The following is a 14,803-nucleotide window of genomic DNA, read 5'->3' on the forward strand; positions in this document are numbered from 1 at the left end:
CGTGAAAGAAGAAAAAGGAGTCTGCTAGTCCGTGGTGAGTAATCGCAGTCCTGATGTCTAGAAGTTATTTTCGGTTATAAGAGACGGTAGCGGCAACATTATGTAGAAAAATACTAAGTCACAAACAACGCAGATAAATGAACAAAAAACACAATCAGTTGGGGGCGTGTAAAACGTCTGCCTTCTGCTCCGGCGCCATTTTATAAATACACGTCCCGGGATCGAACTCGGATCTGTAGTGACGCCTCTTGTACTGCGATGCACTCCCCATCCAACCTGACAGAGCTTGAGAGGATCTGCAGAGAAGAATGTGAGAACTCCCCAAATACAGGTGTGCCAAGCTTTTAGCGTCATACCCAAGAAGACTCGAGGCTGTAATCGCTGCAAAAGGTACATCAACAAAGTCTTGAGTAATGGGTCTGAATACTTATGTAAATGTGACATTTAAGTAGTTTTTTTCTAAATTAGCAAAACATTTGAAAAACGTGTTTTTGCTTTGTCATTATGGAGTGTGTAGATTGATGAGGAAAAAATCTATTAATCAATTTTAGAAAATGGCTGTAACCTTACAAAATGTGGGAAAAGTCAAGGGGTCTGAATACTTTCCGAATGCACTGTATATATACAGTACAAGTCAACATTTTGGACACACCTACTCATTCAAGGTTTTTTCTTTATTTGTACTATTTTCTACATTGTAGAACAATAGTGAAGACATCAAAACTATGAAATAACACATATGGAATCATGTAGCAACCAAAAAAGTGTTGAAAATATCAAACATATTTTATATTTGAGATTCTTCAAAGTAGAGATTCTTCAAGGTGTGTCCAAACCTTTGCCTTGATGACAGCTTTGCACACTCTGGCATTCTCTCAACCAGCTTCACCTGGAACTTTTTGTTGTTGTTGGTTACTGCATGATTCAATATGTGTTATTTCATAGTTTTGATGTCTTCACTATTATTCTACAATGTAGAACCCTTGAAAACCCTTGAATGAGTAGGTGTGTCCAAACTTTTGACTGGTACTGTAAACAAAACTAAATAACTTCACCAGAAATAAGCAAATTAACATTCATATCTTTTTGAATTCAAAACTCCTATTCCCTATCCCTTGGCCCACCTCCCCAACCCACCCCTCCCTCCAACATGTAGCATAGTAAATTGAATATTTAGCTTGTTTTGTAACATTGCAATTTGGACACTGACAAAAACAAACATTCGGTCACTCAAGTCGCAATGCACTTCTTCACGTTTGTTTGTTTGTTTATTCTTTCTTAATTTTTTCTGTAAAAGTAAGATTTACGTTTTTCTGTGTCTATAAGAGATGGGGGGCCTTCAGGACAATTTGACCGTGCAAAACAAATGCCAACATCTTACTAAAAGCTACCTTATCGTTTCAAATACTAAACTCAGCACGTTTTTTTTGTAACATCCTGGCGTTTTTGCACTGTCAAAATGGCCGCCCTTAGTCTGCATAGTGCATGATGGACTCTACGTAGTTGCCGGGGAAGAGGCCAGTGACGCCGTTGCAGACGCCCTCGTACCAGCCGTCGTCGTTCTTCTTGATGATGAAGATGATGGAGCCCTCCATGAAGGACAGTTCGTCCTCCTTGTCCTTGGAGTAGTCATAAATGGCCACCACTGTAAAAAACATTTGATTGATTTATTTTACCGGGTAAATTATTGAGAACAAATTCTCTTTTACAATAACGACCTGACCATAGACAGAACAGAGTGAGGGAGAACAGCTGGTGGGAATAGAGCTGTACGTGAAATAATTACTTAAGGAGATACAGCACTATAATATAGTATAGTATAGTAGGCCTACACCCAAGATTGACAATTTGTGGGTGTCCCTTAGTAGTATCTGTCCTAAACTACTTAATTGGTCCTTTGGATTTGGATAAGTTTGATACTTTGTCTCCACAGAAATTTGTTTTTCACCATTTAAAACAAGCTTATAACAGCACGTAAATCATGTTCAAACTGGTGTCAGTGTATGACGTCACTAAAGTTCCGGGGGTCCCAGTCAAACTCACCCTTCTCTACGTAGGACTTGGGGGCCCAGTGGGGGTCTTCGTCAGCATAAGGGTCATTATAGTGCACCACGGCCGCCTCCTCATCCCCCTGGTAGTCCACTGGTGGGGGCGGGGGAGGGGGCGAGGGCTCCTCAAACATGACAACGTCCTCGGGAGGGGGCGGTGGAAGGGGGTCCGGGCTGTCTGTTACTGAACAGGAGGGTAGAGGAAAATAAATTTGACATTATGGAAGCACAATTTCATAGGGATGTCTGTTATAGCAATTATATTTATTTGTGTGATATCAATAGCGCTCGCTAGCTTGTAGTGCTAAAAAACGGAAATGAGTTACCTCTGATTCGTTCAGCCATTCCTATGGGGAAAGAATAGGGTTTTGGGATAAGCGCTGAAAATAAGGTCTGAGGTTAATACAGCCTTAGCAGATCTTATACGTTTTGTTCTATGAGATAATACCAGTCAGTTAACATTACCTTTATGCTTTGTGCTTTGTTTTGCTACATAAATGCCTAAAAATTCACAAAAAGTGACGTTAGCTGATGAAGATTATCTCATAGAGCAAAACGTATGAGATCTCCTAAGCTTGTGTTTATCACACATACCTTATTTTTGGCGTATATCCAAAAACCCTATCAAAAACACCATTCGTTTCCCCATAGGCTTTGTCCAATGAACCATGGCGGAGTTAGTCCATACAAAAAGATGCCAATTTCTAATTTCTCTATATTATGGCCTGGGGTTTCTCCTGACCATGTGACCTGACCAGGAAAAACTCCTAAATATATATACTGTTTACGTTTATTTCCAAAATGCTATATCCACACATTTTTCATATTTGTGTTTTTTCATCAGAAATGATTTCTTATGGGTACCTTAATGTATGTGTAAAATATTACTGTTCTCTGATTTTTAATTAATTGAGTTTCAATGTTTTTTTGCTAAACGCTATATATCCATTGTTTAGCTGGAATGTAACGTTTGTATCCTGTATATTTTACTGTGATATGTGGTTGTCTCACCTAGCTATTTTAAGATGAACACACTTACTGTAAGTCACTGAATAAGAGCATCTGATAAATAACTAAAATGTCAAATGTAAATCTCATATTGCTGTATTGAATTATAATTCTTTACAAATAACTATATTGATGTCACAAATACAACATTTGTAGATTTCTTTATTAAATTAAGTTATTTGTTACATTTGACTGTGTAAAGCCTAGCAGTACTACGTATTTCTCTGACAGTGAGGGAGATATATAGCATTTTGCAAAAAAACAAGCTCATTTGTCTCTCTGAAATGAAACCATCAAGTAATAGATTTGAAACAAATGTCTGTCACAACCCCATGCCATGATGAAACAGTGAAAAAACACACCAATCTCTTTCATGATTTCTTTAAACAATAAAAGCTGATTAACATTTCTGAAATGGTCTTAGCTCCACCACTCCAAACTGAACAAATAACTTAAATCTGCCCCTTCCAGTGTGTTGCTCCTTAACATCATACTAACAAAACATTCATTCATATACAGGGAGTGTACAAAACATTAGGAACACCTGCTCTTTCCATGACATAGACTGGCCAAGTGAAAGCTATGATCCCTTATTGATGTCAACTGTTAAATACCACTTCAATCAGTGTAGATGAAGGGGAAGAGACAGGTTAAAGAAGGATTTTTAAGCCTTGAGACAATTGAGAAATGGATTGTGTATGTGTGCCATTCAGAGGGTGAATGGGCAAGACAAAAGATTTAAGTGCCTTTGAACGGGGTATGGTAGTAGGTGCCAGGCACAGTCAAGAACTGCAACACTGCTGTGTTTTTTACTCTTAACAGTTTCCAGTGTATCAAGAATGGTCCACCACCAGCACTGGAGTCAACATGGGCCAGCATCCCTGTGGAACGCTTTCGACACCTTGCAGAGTCCATGACCCGATGAATTGAGGCTTTTCTGAGGGCAAAAATGGGTGCAACTCAATATTAGGAAGGTATATATTAGATTCTATTCTACCAGTATTCTATTCGATTCCATTTATTCTACCTGTATTCTATTCAACCGCAATTGTATTCTATTATACCAATATTCTTGTCTATTTATTCAATTATCTATGTCTTGTTTTTTTCTACTGCATCATTGATTGTATGTTGTTTTACTCCATGTGTAACTCTGTTTTTGTATGTTGTCGAACTGCTTTGCTTTATCTTGGCCAGGTCGCAATTGTAAATGAGAACTTGTTCTCAACTTGCCTACCTGGTTAAATAAAGGTGAAATAAAATAAAAATAAATAAAAAATTATATTCTATGCCATGCATGAGCCTGATCTTTCAGATGTGTGATGACCTTTTCTGACCAGCAGATAGCATGACAGAACATAGTGTCTTCTCTTATTATACCATGCACTCGGAAAGTATTCAGATCTCTTGACTTTTTCCACATATTGTTACGTTACAGCATTATTCTGAAATTGATTAAATCGTTTTTTCCCCCTCATCAATATACATACAATGCCCCATAATGACAAAGGAAAAACAGGTTTTTGGAAATATTTGCAAACGTTCTTCTCTGCAGATCCTCTCAAGCGATGTTCGATTGGGTTCAAGTCCGGGCTCTGGCTGAGCCACTCAAGGACATTCAGAGACTTGTTCCGAAGCCACTTCAGCGTTGTCTTGGCTGTGTGCTTAGGGTTGTTGTCCTGATGGAAGGTGAACCTTCGCCCCAGTCTGAGGTCCTGCGCGTTTTCATCAAGGATCTCTCTGTACTTTGCTCTGTTCATCTTTCCCTCAATCCTAACTAGTCTCCCAGTCCCTGCCGCTGAAAAACATCCTGACAGCATGATGCTGCCACCACCATGCTTCACTGGTACCAGGTTTCCTCCATGAGGGGTTGTATCAAAGAGTTCAATCTTAGTTTCATCAGACCAGAGAATCTTGTTTCTCATGGTCTGAGAGTTCTTTAGGTGCCTTTTTGGCAAACTCCAAACAGGCTGTCATGTGCCTTTTACTGAAAGGCCTGATTGGTAGAGGGCTGCAGAGATGGTTGTCCTTCTGGAAGGTTCTCCGATCTTCAAAGAGGAACTCTAGAGCTCTGTCAGAGTGACTACCTCCCTGACCAAGGCCCTTCTCTCCCAATTTCTCAGTTTGGCCGAGCGGCCAGCTCTAAGAAGAGTCTTGGTGGTTCCAAACTTCTTCCATTTAAGAATGAAGGAGGCCACTGTGTTCTTCTTCAATGCGGCAGACATTTTTTGGTACCCTTCCCCAGATCTGTTTCTTGATACAATCCTGTATCTGAGCTCTACGGACAATTACTTCAACCTCAAGGCTTGGTTTTTGCTCTGACATGCACTGTCAACTGCAGGACCTTATATAGGCAGGTGTGTGCCTTTCCAAATCATGTCCAGTCATGAATTTACCACAGGTGGACTCCAATCAAGTTGTAGAAACAGCTCAAGGATGATCTATGGAAACAGCATGTACCTGAGCTCAATTTCGAATCTCATAGTAAAGGGTCTGAATACTTACGCAAATAAGGTATTTCTGCTTTTTATTTTTAATACATTTGCAAAAATGTCTAAAAACCTGTTTTCGTCATTATGGGGTATTGTGTGTAGATTGATGAGAATTGTTATTTAATCCATTTTAGAATAAGGCTGTAACGTAACAAAATGTGGAGAAAGTAAACGGTTCTGAATACTTTCCGAATGCTCTGTATGTATAAAACAGACACAGTAGTTCAGATATGGCTAGTAGGGTTTCTCGAGGTGAAATGCAAATGCAAAATAAGGAAAGTAAGGATCCAAGTGTCATTTGAAAGCTGGATTAACAACTAAAGTCACCTGGACAAGGACACAGCTGCTGTGTACAGTAGGGATTGGGAAGATCCCTGAGACGTGCCCTGTCTGATTAAAACTGTGTTTGACTTGGCTGACACCATGCGGTTTTCCAAACGTTAAGTCACGTGTTTTCAGTGGACAAAGGTAGAACCATATAACTCTCGCCACTGTCACTCAGTGACCATGGCAACAGACAAAACATTGGAGGGGTGTGTCTAAAGGCAGTAGCCAGCGTACGAAAAAGGCATGACAGACCCAGCATAAAAGAGCACAAATAGGTGACAGTGTGAAATGTAAGGCTGAGGGAGAGGTGCTGTTACCTGTGTGTGCGTTGGTTCTTCTATCCTTTTGGGGAACTAAAATCGCCAAATGTCCCCACAAGGATAGAAAAACAAGGAAAATTCTCTCTCGTGGAGACATTTCTCCCGTCCCCATGAGGACAAAGGCTATTTTAAACTCAGGAGTTAGGTTTCAGGTTACAATTAGGGTTAGGGTTAAAATTATGGTTAGGTTTAGCTTTCGGGTTTGGGTTAGGGGTATGGTAAGGGTTAGGTTTAGGGAAAATAGGATTTTAAATGGAAATACATTTTAGGTCCCAACGGGGATAGAAGAAAACGTGTGTGTGTGTGCGTGTGTGTTACTTACTGGTCTCCTGTACTCTGGCCACAAAGCCCGTCAGAGGAATCTGAGGAGTCAGCTGCACCATAGGAGGGGGAGGAGGAGCCACAGACACTAAAAGCAGCAACACAGACAGGCAGACAGATGGACATACCAGAGAGAGAGAACGAAAGAGAGATAGGGAGATGGAAGGAGAAACACAGGAAAAATATGCTGGTCAGAGAGCAAAACAAAGCAGTAAGCGTGCATACCCACTTAGAGTATTTTATTCTCTCAATTCAACTTTACCCTTCAGGCAAAGCTGGTTGAAATTACGTTTTTACAACCACAAACTGGTTGAAATTATGTTATTACAACCACAAACTGGTTGAAATGACGTTATTACAACAACAAACTGGTTGAAATTAGGTTATTTTGATGTTATTTCAACCAGTTTTGCCTACTGGCTATGTAAACAAACAACATTCAGCATGGCAGCATGATATTTCACAGTATACTATAGACAGTGTTTATTTGTGTTGTAACAATTTAGTTTGACCAATTACTTTTACCAAAAGTCCTCGGTTTCTTTGGGATTAATTGAAATGAACACAATGAGGTACCATTTCATACAGAGTAGTCCCCAATGTTCTAGGAATGATTTTAAATTGTGTCAAAAATGTATTGTGTAATAATACCAACTTCTAGTTTACTGTGCAATAAAATGCAAACAGCTACACTGTGCATTTCTGTTCTTCAGTTGAAAAATCACATTTTTTATGACACTCCTTTGTCTTCCGATAGGTTGCATAACTCATATCTGACGTAAGACAATGATTATGCCCTTCATTGAATGAACATCACCCTAACCCCAGAACAGTGTGGTAATGATTGTTCCCACCCAAAGGCATGATGTCATAAAGCAGTGGTTCCCAAAAAATGTTTTAATCAGTGGCACACCTTGATGGGCTAATAAATGTTGTGGCACACCTAAACTTTTCCTAATAATTTATTAAGTGTTTATGACCTTCATCTCATCTGATCCATACTGCAAATCATTCATTTTCTGTGACAACCATTTTTTTCATAGATTAAACTGGGTGTATTTCAACTATTTTCATAGTTCCTTAGGTCCACTCATGATGGTTCATTTGTGTGTACCCCTTTAAGAGCATCCTGCAAATCTCAGATAGAAAGGAAAACATGTAGCTCTGGTAAAATAGGTCTTACTTTGAACGGAAAGGTCTAGAAACGAGCGGTTTCCTGCATTGTAAAGGTGCATCCACAGACACAAAGCCAAGCTCCGTTTGTTTCTATGGCAGAGGCTATGATACTGCTAAGCCTCAGACTTGCCTGTGTTAATGGTTCTCACAGGCAAAGTAAAATGATACTAATTACTTTGCTCATGATACGCGCCCCTCAAATGATCCAAATGTAAAAACAGCTGCAGCGCACCGGACTTGAAACAACGATACAGATTTGTAACCATGTGTGCCATTCAATCAATGTATTATCTGATTGATTTTCTTTCTAGCGGCACTGGCGCCCCCAAGTCAAAATCCCACGTTCATTCCACAGGTAATATTTATAAGCGAGTGTTATCAAGAATTGGAAAAGTTTTGCGGCACACTGGTTGAAAACCACTGTCATAGAGGGTGACACATCATCATGAGGGTGGTTTTCCTCTCTGACTCCCGGGGCATAAATCAGCAGTAATGAAATGGTTGTCTCACAACTAGTCACGTCTGATTTATTTCACCGTCATAGAGCTGCCTTCAGACACATAGATCAGTCACTGTCGCCCCTCTCCAGACTAGTCTACCTCTTATGGGTCAATGTTATGTGTGAGAGTTAACAGCGATACCGACAGTATGCCTTGGTTTTATGTTTGCGACGTTTGTCCTAAATCTCCTCTTGTTAGACAGCTAATGTCGGCGTGTGTATATGTGTGTCCTGGATTTCCCTTTGTCTGACTGCTAATGTGAGTATGTGTGGATTTATGTCTTCCACTGCCCCGAATTTCCTCTTCTCTTTTACCTGCAATTAAAGGGAGCTACCTCAAACTGGCTCCTATCCAGGACACACACTGAGTCGACCGTCTATTGATGTTGCTCTTTGGTCGGTTACAAACATTCAACCATAATCCAACTACGGTCTATTAACTTTCTTCTTTGGTCAGACCTAACATTACTTCAACCATAATCCAACAAAAATTCTTCCCGTGGTCTTACCTGAGTTCTGGGGGTAGGCGGGTCCCCCATTGAGGTGGGGCTGCTGGGACATGGAGAAATGGGAGCTGCCGGAGGGCGCCCGGCGGTAGGTACCTGTGGCCGACACCATGGAAGCTGAGGTGGCGGTGGAGTTGTGGCGGGAGACCTGCCGCGAGATGGTGCCAAACTGGGACATGGGGATGGGACCCAGGCCTGGGCCCTGGGGGACTGCTGCTGTGGTTGTTGAGGTGGGGAGAGGGGTACGGAGAAAGAAGGTAGGGAAAGGAGAGTGAGAGAGAGAGTTAGTGAATTCACTGAAGTTGGCCCTGTCTTAACCGCACTTATTTAGTGTGTGGTTGGATGGAAGCGACTCAGCTGTGGCTGGTGTGCCTGAGCACAACAACCAACCAGACAGAAAAAAAGAGTTCCATGAGAAGATATACTGTGCTGCCAAAATATCATCAAAATATGCATATGAATCTAGATCTAAATGTACAGCTGAATTATATGGAAAACTGATGCATAATATGAGGCCGAAACAAACAGACTAACACCATTGTATGCCAAAAGAGATGCCAAATTGACAGAACAAATAGGCAGCTAAGCGTATGTATATGAAAAGATTAGCTGACACAATAAACAGACACATGCTAAGTTGAAGACAGGAGAAGGCCTGATAGAAGCAGGAGATGCTATGCTAAAGGAATAAGACTGGTCAGACAGAAAGGACAGCTAAATGCTATGCTAAACAAAATGAGAAGCGAAGATAACAGAATGGAAAGCTAAATGCTAAGCTAACAGAGAAGAAAAGGTACCAAAATGGAAGTCTAAATTCTAAGCTAGGGTACCAGAGATCCTATACAGAATGGAAGGCTAAATGCTAAGCTAACAGAGAAGCTAGACAGAAAGGCTAATGCTAAGCTAACAGAATGAAAAGGCTAAAATACTACACTACCAATAGGTTAACAGAGAAGCTAATTAGACAGAACCGACAACAAAATGCTGAACTAAACAATGCTAACAGAGAAACAAACAGAATGGAAGGCTGAATGCTAAACTAGGTTAAAAGAGAAGCTAATTCAATAGAATGGACACCTAAATACTAAGCTAGCAAAGAATCTACAATAATAGAATGGCTAGTTAAATGCAAAGCTAAGCTAAAGGATATGTATCGCTGGCCTCACCTGGTCCCAGGCTGGGAGGGGAGGGAGTGGGCACGGCCAGAGGAACACTTATGCTGCTGCCACCGCTGTTCTCTCGCCCACCACTACCCCCACTGCTGCCACTGCACAGAGAGAGAGCGAGAGAGAGAGAGAGAGAGAAAGATGAGGGGAAGAAATTGGGATGGGGAAGAGGTAAAGAGAGAGTCATATATATATATATATATATATATAGAGAGAGAGAGAGAGAATAAAAGACAAGGATGATGAAAGAAGAGAGTGTCAGACAATCTGTAATTATATTGTCAGCATGAGCTCCTATCACAATTCAGCTGTAGAGCATAATGGGCTCTATTTTTCAAACCTAACACAATGGTAAGTCTTAGACTGGTGGTAGCTCTATAGGTCTGAGGGTGTCTCAGAAATATTTTAGCTATTTTCCCTGCAGGAATTATGAGCGCAAGAGCTAACGGAGGAGTGAATAGGCTGGGTTTTGATGAATACATTTGTTGTAGGTGTGTCGAGGGTTGACTCTTCACTGGCCAATCAGAACATGCTCTGTCACTAAATATGTGGCTTCTTCAAGTTGTGTATTTACATTTTTTTATGTATTGCGTTGTCATCAACTCCAATTCTAATGTTAGTCCGTTATAACCTAGTTTGATAAATAGCCGACAAAAACAAAATAACAAAATTTGGGGCTATCCTATCTTTGCTAAATATGTTGAAAATGTTAGCAGTCCACATTATTCTAAGTAATTTCATGGCTTGAATATGTAAATATACAGTTGATGTTGGAAGTTTACATACACATTCGCCAAATAATTCCCAATTCCTGACATATAATCCTCGTAAAAATTCCGTCTTAGGTCAGTTAGGAGCATCACTTTATTTTAAGAATGTGAAATGTCAGAATAATAGTAGAGAGAATGATTTATTTCAGCTTTTATTTCTTTCATCACATTCCCAGTGGGTCAGAAGTTTATATACACTCAATTAGTATTTGGTATCATTGCCTTTAAATTGTTTAACTTGGGTCAAACGTTTCGGGTATTTTGTGAAGTGCACCAGTCCCTCCTGCAGCAAAGCACCCCACAACATGATGCTGCCACCCCCGTGCTTCACGGTTGGGATGGTGTTCTTCGGCTTGCAAGCCTCCCCCTTTTTCCTCCAAACATAACGATGGTCAATATGGCCAAACAGTTCTATTGTTGTTTCATCAGACCAGAGGACATTTCTCCAAAAAGTATGATATTTGTCCCCATGTGCAGTTGCAAACCATAGTGAGTTCTTCCTTGCTGAGCGGCCTTTCAGGTTATGTCGATAGAGGACTCATTTTTACTGTGGATATAGATACTTTTGTACCGGTTTCCTCCAGCATCTTCACAAGGTCCTTTGCTGTTGTTCTGGGATTGATTTGCACTTTTCGCACCAAAGTACGTTCCTCTCTAGGAGACAGAACGCGTCTCCTTCCTGAGCAGTATGACGGCTGTGTGGTCCCATGGTGTTTATACTTGCGTACTATTGTTTGTACAGATGAACGTGGTACCTTCAGGCATTTGGAAATTGCTCCCAAGGTCGAACCAGACTTGTGGAGGTCTACAATTCTTTTTCTGAGGTCTTGGCTGATATCTTTTGATTTTCCCATGATGTCAAGCAAAGAGGCACTAAGTTTGGAGGTGTATCTGTGAAATATATCCACAGATACACCTCCAATTGACTCACATGATGTCAATTAGCCTATCAGAAGCTTCTAAAGCCATGACATCATTTTCTGGAATATTCCAAACTGTTTAATGGCACAGTCAACTTAGCATATGTAAACTTCTGACCCACTGGAATTGTGATACAGTGAATTATAAGTGAAATAATCTGTCTGTAAACAGTTGTTGGAAAAATTACTCATGTCATGCACAAAGTAGATGTCCTAACTGACTTGGCAAAACTATAGTTTGTTAACAAGAAATTTGTGGAGTGGTTGAAAAATGAGTTTTAATGACTCCAACCTAAGTGTATGTAAACTTCCGACTTCAACTGTATACATAGCATCCACACTGATATAGGGCTTTATTTTTTTATTTAACCTTTATTTAACTAGGCAAGTCAGTTAAGAACAAATTCTTATTTACAATGACGGCCTACCCCAGCCAAACCCGGACGACGCTGGGCCAATTGTACGCCGCACTACGGGACTCCCAATCACGACCGGATGTGATGCAGCCTGGATTCGAACCAGGGATTGCAGTGACGCCTCGGGCTAAGCCATGGGTATGCCAAATGTTGTCAATAGGCAAGATTACATTTACTTTGATATGGCCTAAAAAGACAGTGAATAATTCCAATCAAATTCGAATAAAAAGAAAACAACAACTTGTTTTAAATAGGCTGTTTCAATACAGTTACAGGCACTGTAATTCCCCTACCGTGGGCATATAATATTAAGGCAACAACGACTGGAGGGTTTTACGCACATTCAAAGTTTTCACAGAAGCTGGATAAATATCCGATATCAAGAGAAAGGGGGAATGTCCACTCAACGTTATACAGCTCCCAAATGTAATGTTTTATAAACTGTAAGGACCGACGCTGGAGATGAGAAGCAAGTACAGGGAGTGAACATTTAATGGAAAACGGACATCAAACAGAGGAAGGACAGCGTCTGGACAGGGGGAACAAAATGACATTACGACAATAATGCTGACACTGGGAACAAAACTGAGGAACAGACAGATATAGAGGGGGCAATCAACAACATGAAGGAGTCCAGGTGAGTCCAATGAGTGCAGATGCGTGTAGTAATGGTGACAGGTGTGCGTAATAAAGGGCAGCCGAGGGAGAGTGGGAGCAGGCGTGACAGTACCCCCTCCCCCTAGGGGCGCCACCCGGTGTCCCACCTGGGCGAGCCTGACGGGCCGGCTGAGGCATGGGCGCTGGACTAGCCGGTTGAGGAGTAGAAGCCCGACGAGCCGGCTGAGGCGTGGGAGCCCGATGACCCGGCTGAAGCGTGGGAGCCTGACGGGCCGGCTGAGGCATGACGTGGGATGGGAGCCTGATGATCGGCTGAGGCGTAGGAGCCCAACAAGCCGGCTGAGGCATGACGTGGCATGGGAGCCTGCCGAGCCAACCGAGGCAAGGAAACCTCTCGAGCCAGCTAAGGTGTGGAAGCCAGACGAGCCCGCTGAGGCACCCCCGGTTGCATCAGCAGCACCCAGACCCAACGTCACCACCAAAAACAAAAAATAAGAACTCCCTGATGCTTCAAATAGGGGTGTCAGTATTCTGTAAGGACCGACGCTGGAGATGAAAAGCAAGTACAGGGAGTGAACATTTTATGGAAAATGGACATCAAACAGAGGAAGGACAGCGTATGGACAGGGGAAACAAAATGACATTACGACAATAATACTGGCACGGGAAACAAAACTGAGGAACAGACAGATCAATCAACAAAGTGAAGGAGTCCAGGTGAGTCCAATGAGTGCAGATGTGCATAATGATGGTGACAGGTGTGCGTAATAAAGGGCTTCCTGTTGTTCGAGAGCGAGAGTGGGAGCAGGCGTGACATAAACATAAAAACAAAATGCTGACATGGGCTAATTAAGTGACTGCTGATGCACAACCAAATTTCGAAATTGCACCTGGTGTATTCTATTAATCTAACAGGTGGTTGAGACCCCGAAGTTGAGTCAACCCCCCCAAAATAAAAATTGGGTCCGGGGGCCACCAGCGGCCAATTCCTGGCCTAGTGTAAGGGTAGCCTGAGCAAGGCTTGGTTCATAATCATATGAAATAAAAAGCAAGCAATTGTTAAAGGAAAAAAACAGGAGCTAGATAAAATAATGTAGGCCTACAGATAAAAAGGGGATGTCCGCTCACTATTTTGCTGCTCACAAACTTGATATTTTAATAAAGCTTTGCTAAATAAGATTTATTTCAAAGTAATCTCACGACCCTTTATTGATAAGCTTGGCTACTTGATGAACAAAAAAAGGACAAAAAAGGAACACTTATGAGGGACAAAAAAAATCCAGCCTTCATTGAGGGGAGGGGAGGCAATGCTTGGTTTTTAATCACATGAAGGCTCTTACAGACGAGCTGCAGTAAACGGCTATTGAACTGCGAGTAAATCCGCCACCCGTGTGTAGAGACCAGCGGCCCCCTTTGTTGTCAGCATGAATGTTGTCATTAAAACATTGTTTGATTGGATGACACGATGAACTCGGCTCATTGGTCAACCACGCAGGCTTTGTTGCCGGCACTACCTTTCAGATATAAAGAACAGTCTGCAAAACGTTGGCGTCACCCCATCTTGGTTTGAAAGGTGTAAAACACACCAACACACACACCTAGGCACACAGACACACGCGCTCCAGTGGCCACATGCAAATTAGGGGTGGGCAGTGTGTGTTACCTGTGTGTTCTGGGTCTCTGGTTGAGGGAGGCCGTGCGCGCAGGGCTGTGCTGGCTGCCTAGTCGTGCTGGGCTGGTCATATAGTCGTTAGGCACCGTTGGAGGCTTGACTGGCTCCAGGGTCTTATAGGGGGTGTTTCGCCTGGAGAGGACACACACATTGAGAACATTAAGCGCATGTCAACACAACACACACCAATAACATTTTGCATGATAAGAAAACACACACGTGCCCATACACACCAATAACTTAAGTGCACATCAGCACAACACAAGCTCACACAGGCACACACACACTCATACACACATTTTTTGGGATACCATACCCAAGAGTCCCACGACCAGCCATGGGTGGGCTCGGGGGTTTCTGTGTCGGTGGATTGGTCCTCGATAATGTCCCCCCTCCTCCTCCCCTCGCTGGCTGGTTGTTGCCATGTTGCTATAAAAAAAGAAAAACATGGATTCTCAGTCATAGGTGGCCAACTGATGTTCAACCCTTTACAAATGCAATTACTGTATGTTACATTGTGCAAGTATCCTATTACAGCACGGTG

General features: G+C 41.9%; 1 protein-coding gene across 3 annotated transcripts in view; it reads right to left on the minus strand.

Moving 5' to 3' along the window:
• Positions 1-1,282: 1,282 nt before the first annotated feature.
• Positions 1,283-14,803, minus strand: part of LOC115156602 (abl interactor 1) — a 50,111-nt gene continuing 36,590 nt past the window's right edge. For all 3 annotated transcript variants that reach the window (XM_029704099.1, XM_029704098.1, XM_029704100.1), the window contains 7 exons: positions 14,576-14,688; positions 14,251-14,391; positions 9,864-9,964; positions 8,701-8,913; positions 6,518-6,604; positions 2,044-2,232; positions 1,283-1,645 (listed from right to left, as the gene is read on the minus strand). In XM_029704099.1, the coding sequence (XP_029559959.1) occupies positions 1,470-1,645; positions 2,044-2,232; positions 6,518-6,604; positions 8,701-8,913; positions 9,864-9,964; positions 14,251-14,391; positions 14,576-14,688 (1,020 nt within the window). In that variant the 3' untranslated portion in view covers positions 1,283-1,469. The remainder of the gene's footprint in view (positions 1,646-2,043; positions 2,233-6,517; positions 6,605-8,700; positions 8,914-9,863; positions 9,965-14,250; positions 14,392-14,575; positions 14,689-14,803) is intronic.

The sequence above is a fragment of the Salmo trutta genome, chromosome 21 (assembly GCF_901001165.1).
Source record: "Salmo trutta chromosome 21, fSalTru1.1, whole genome shotgun sequence".
NCBI lineage: Eukaryota > Metazoa > Chordata > Actinopteri > Salmoniformes > Salmonidae > Salmo > Salmo trutta.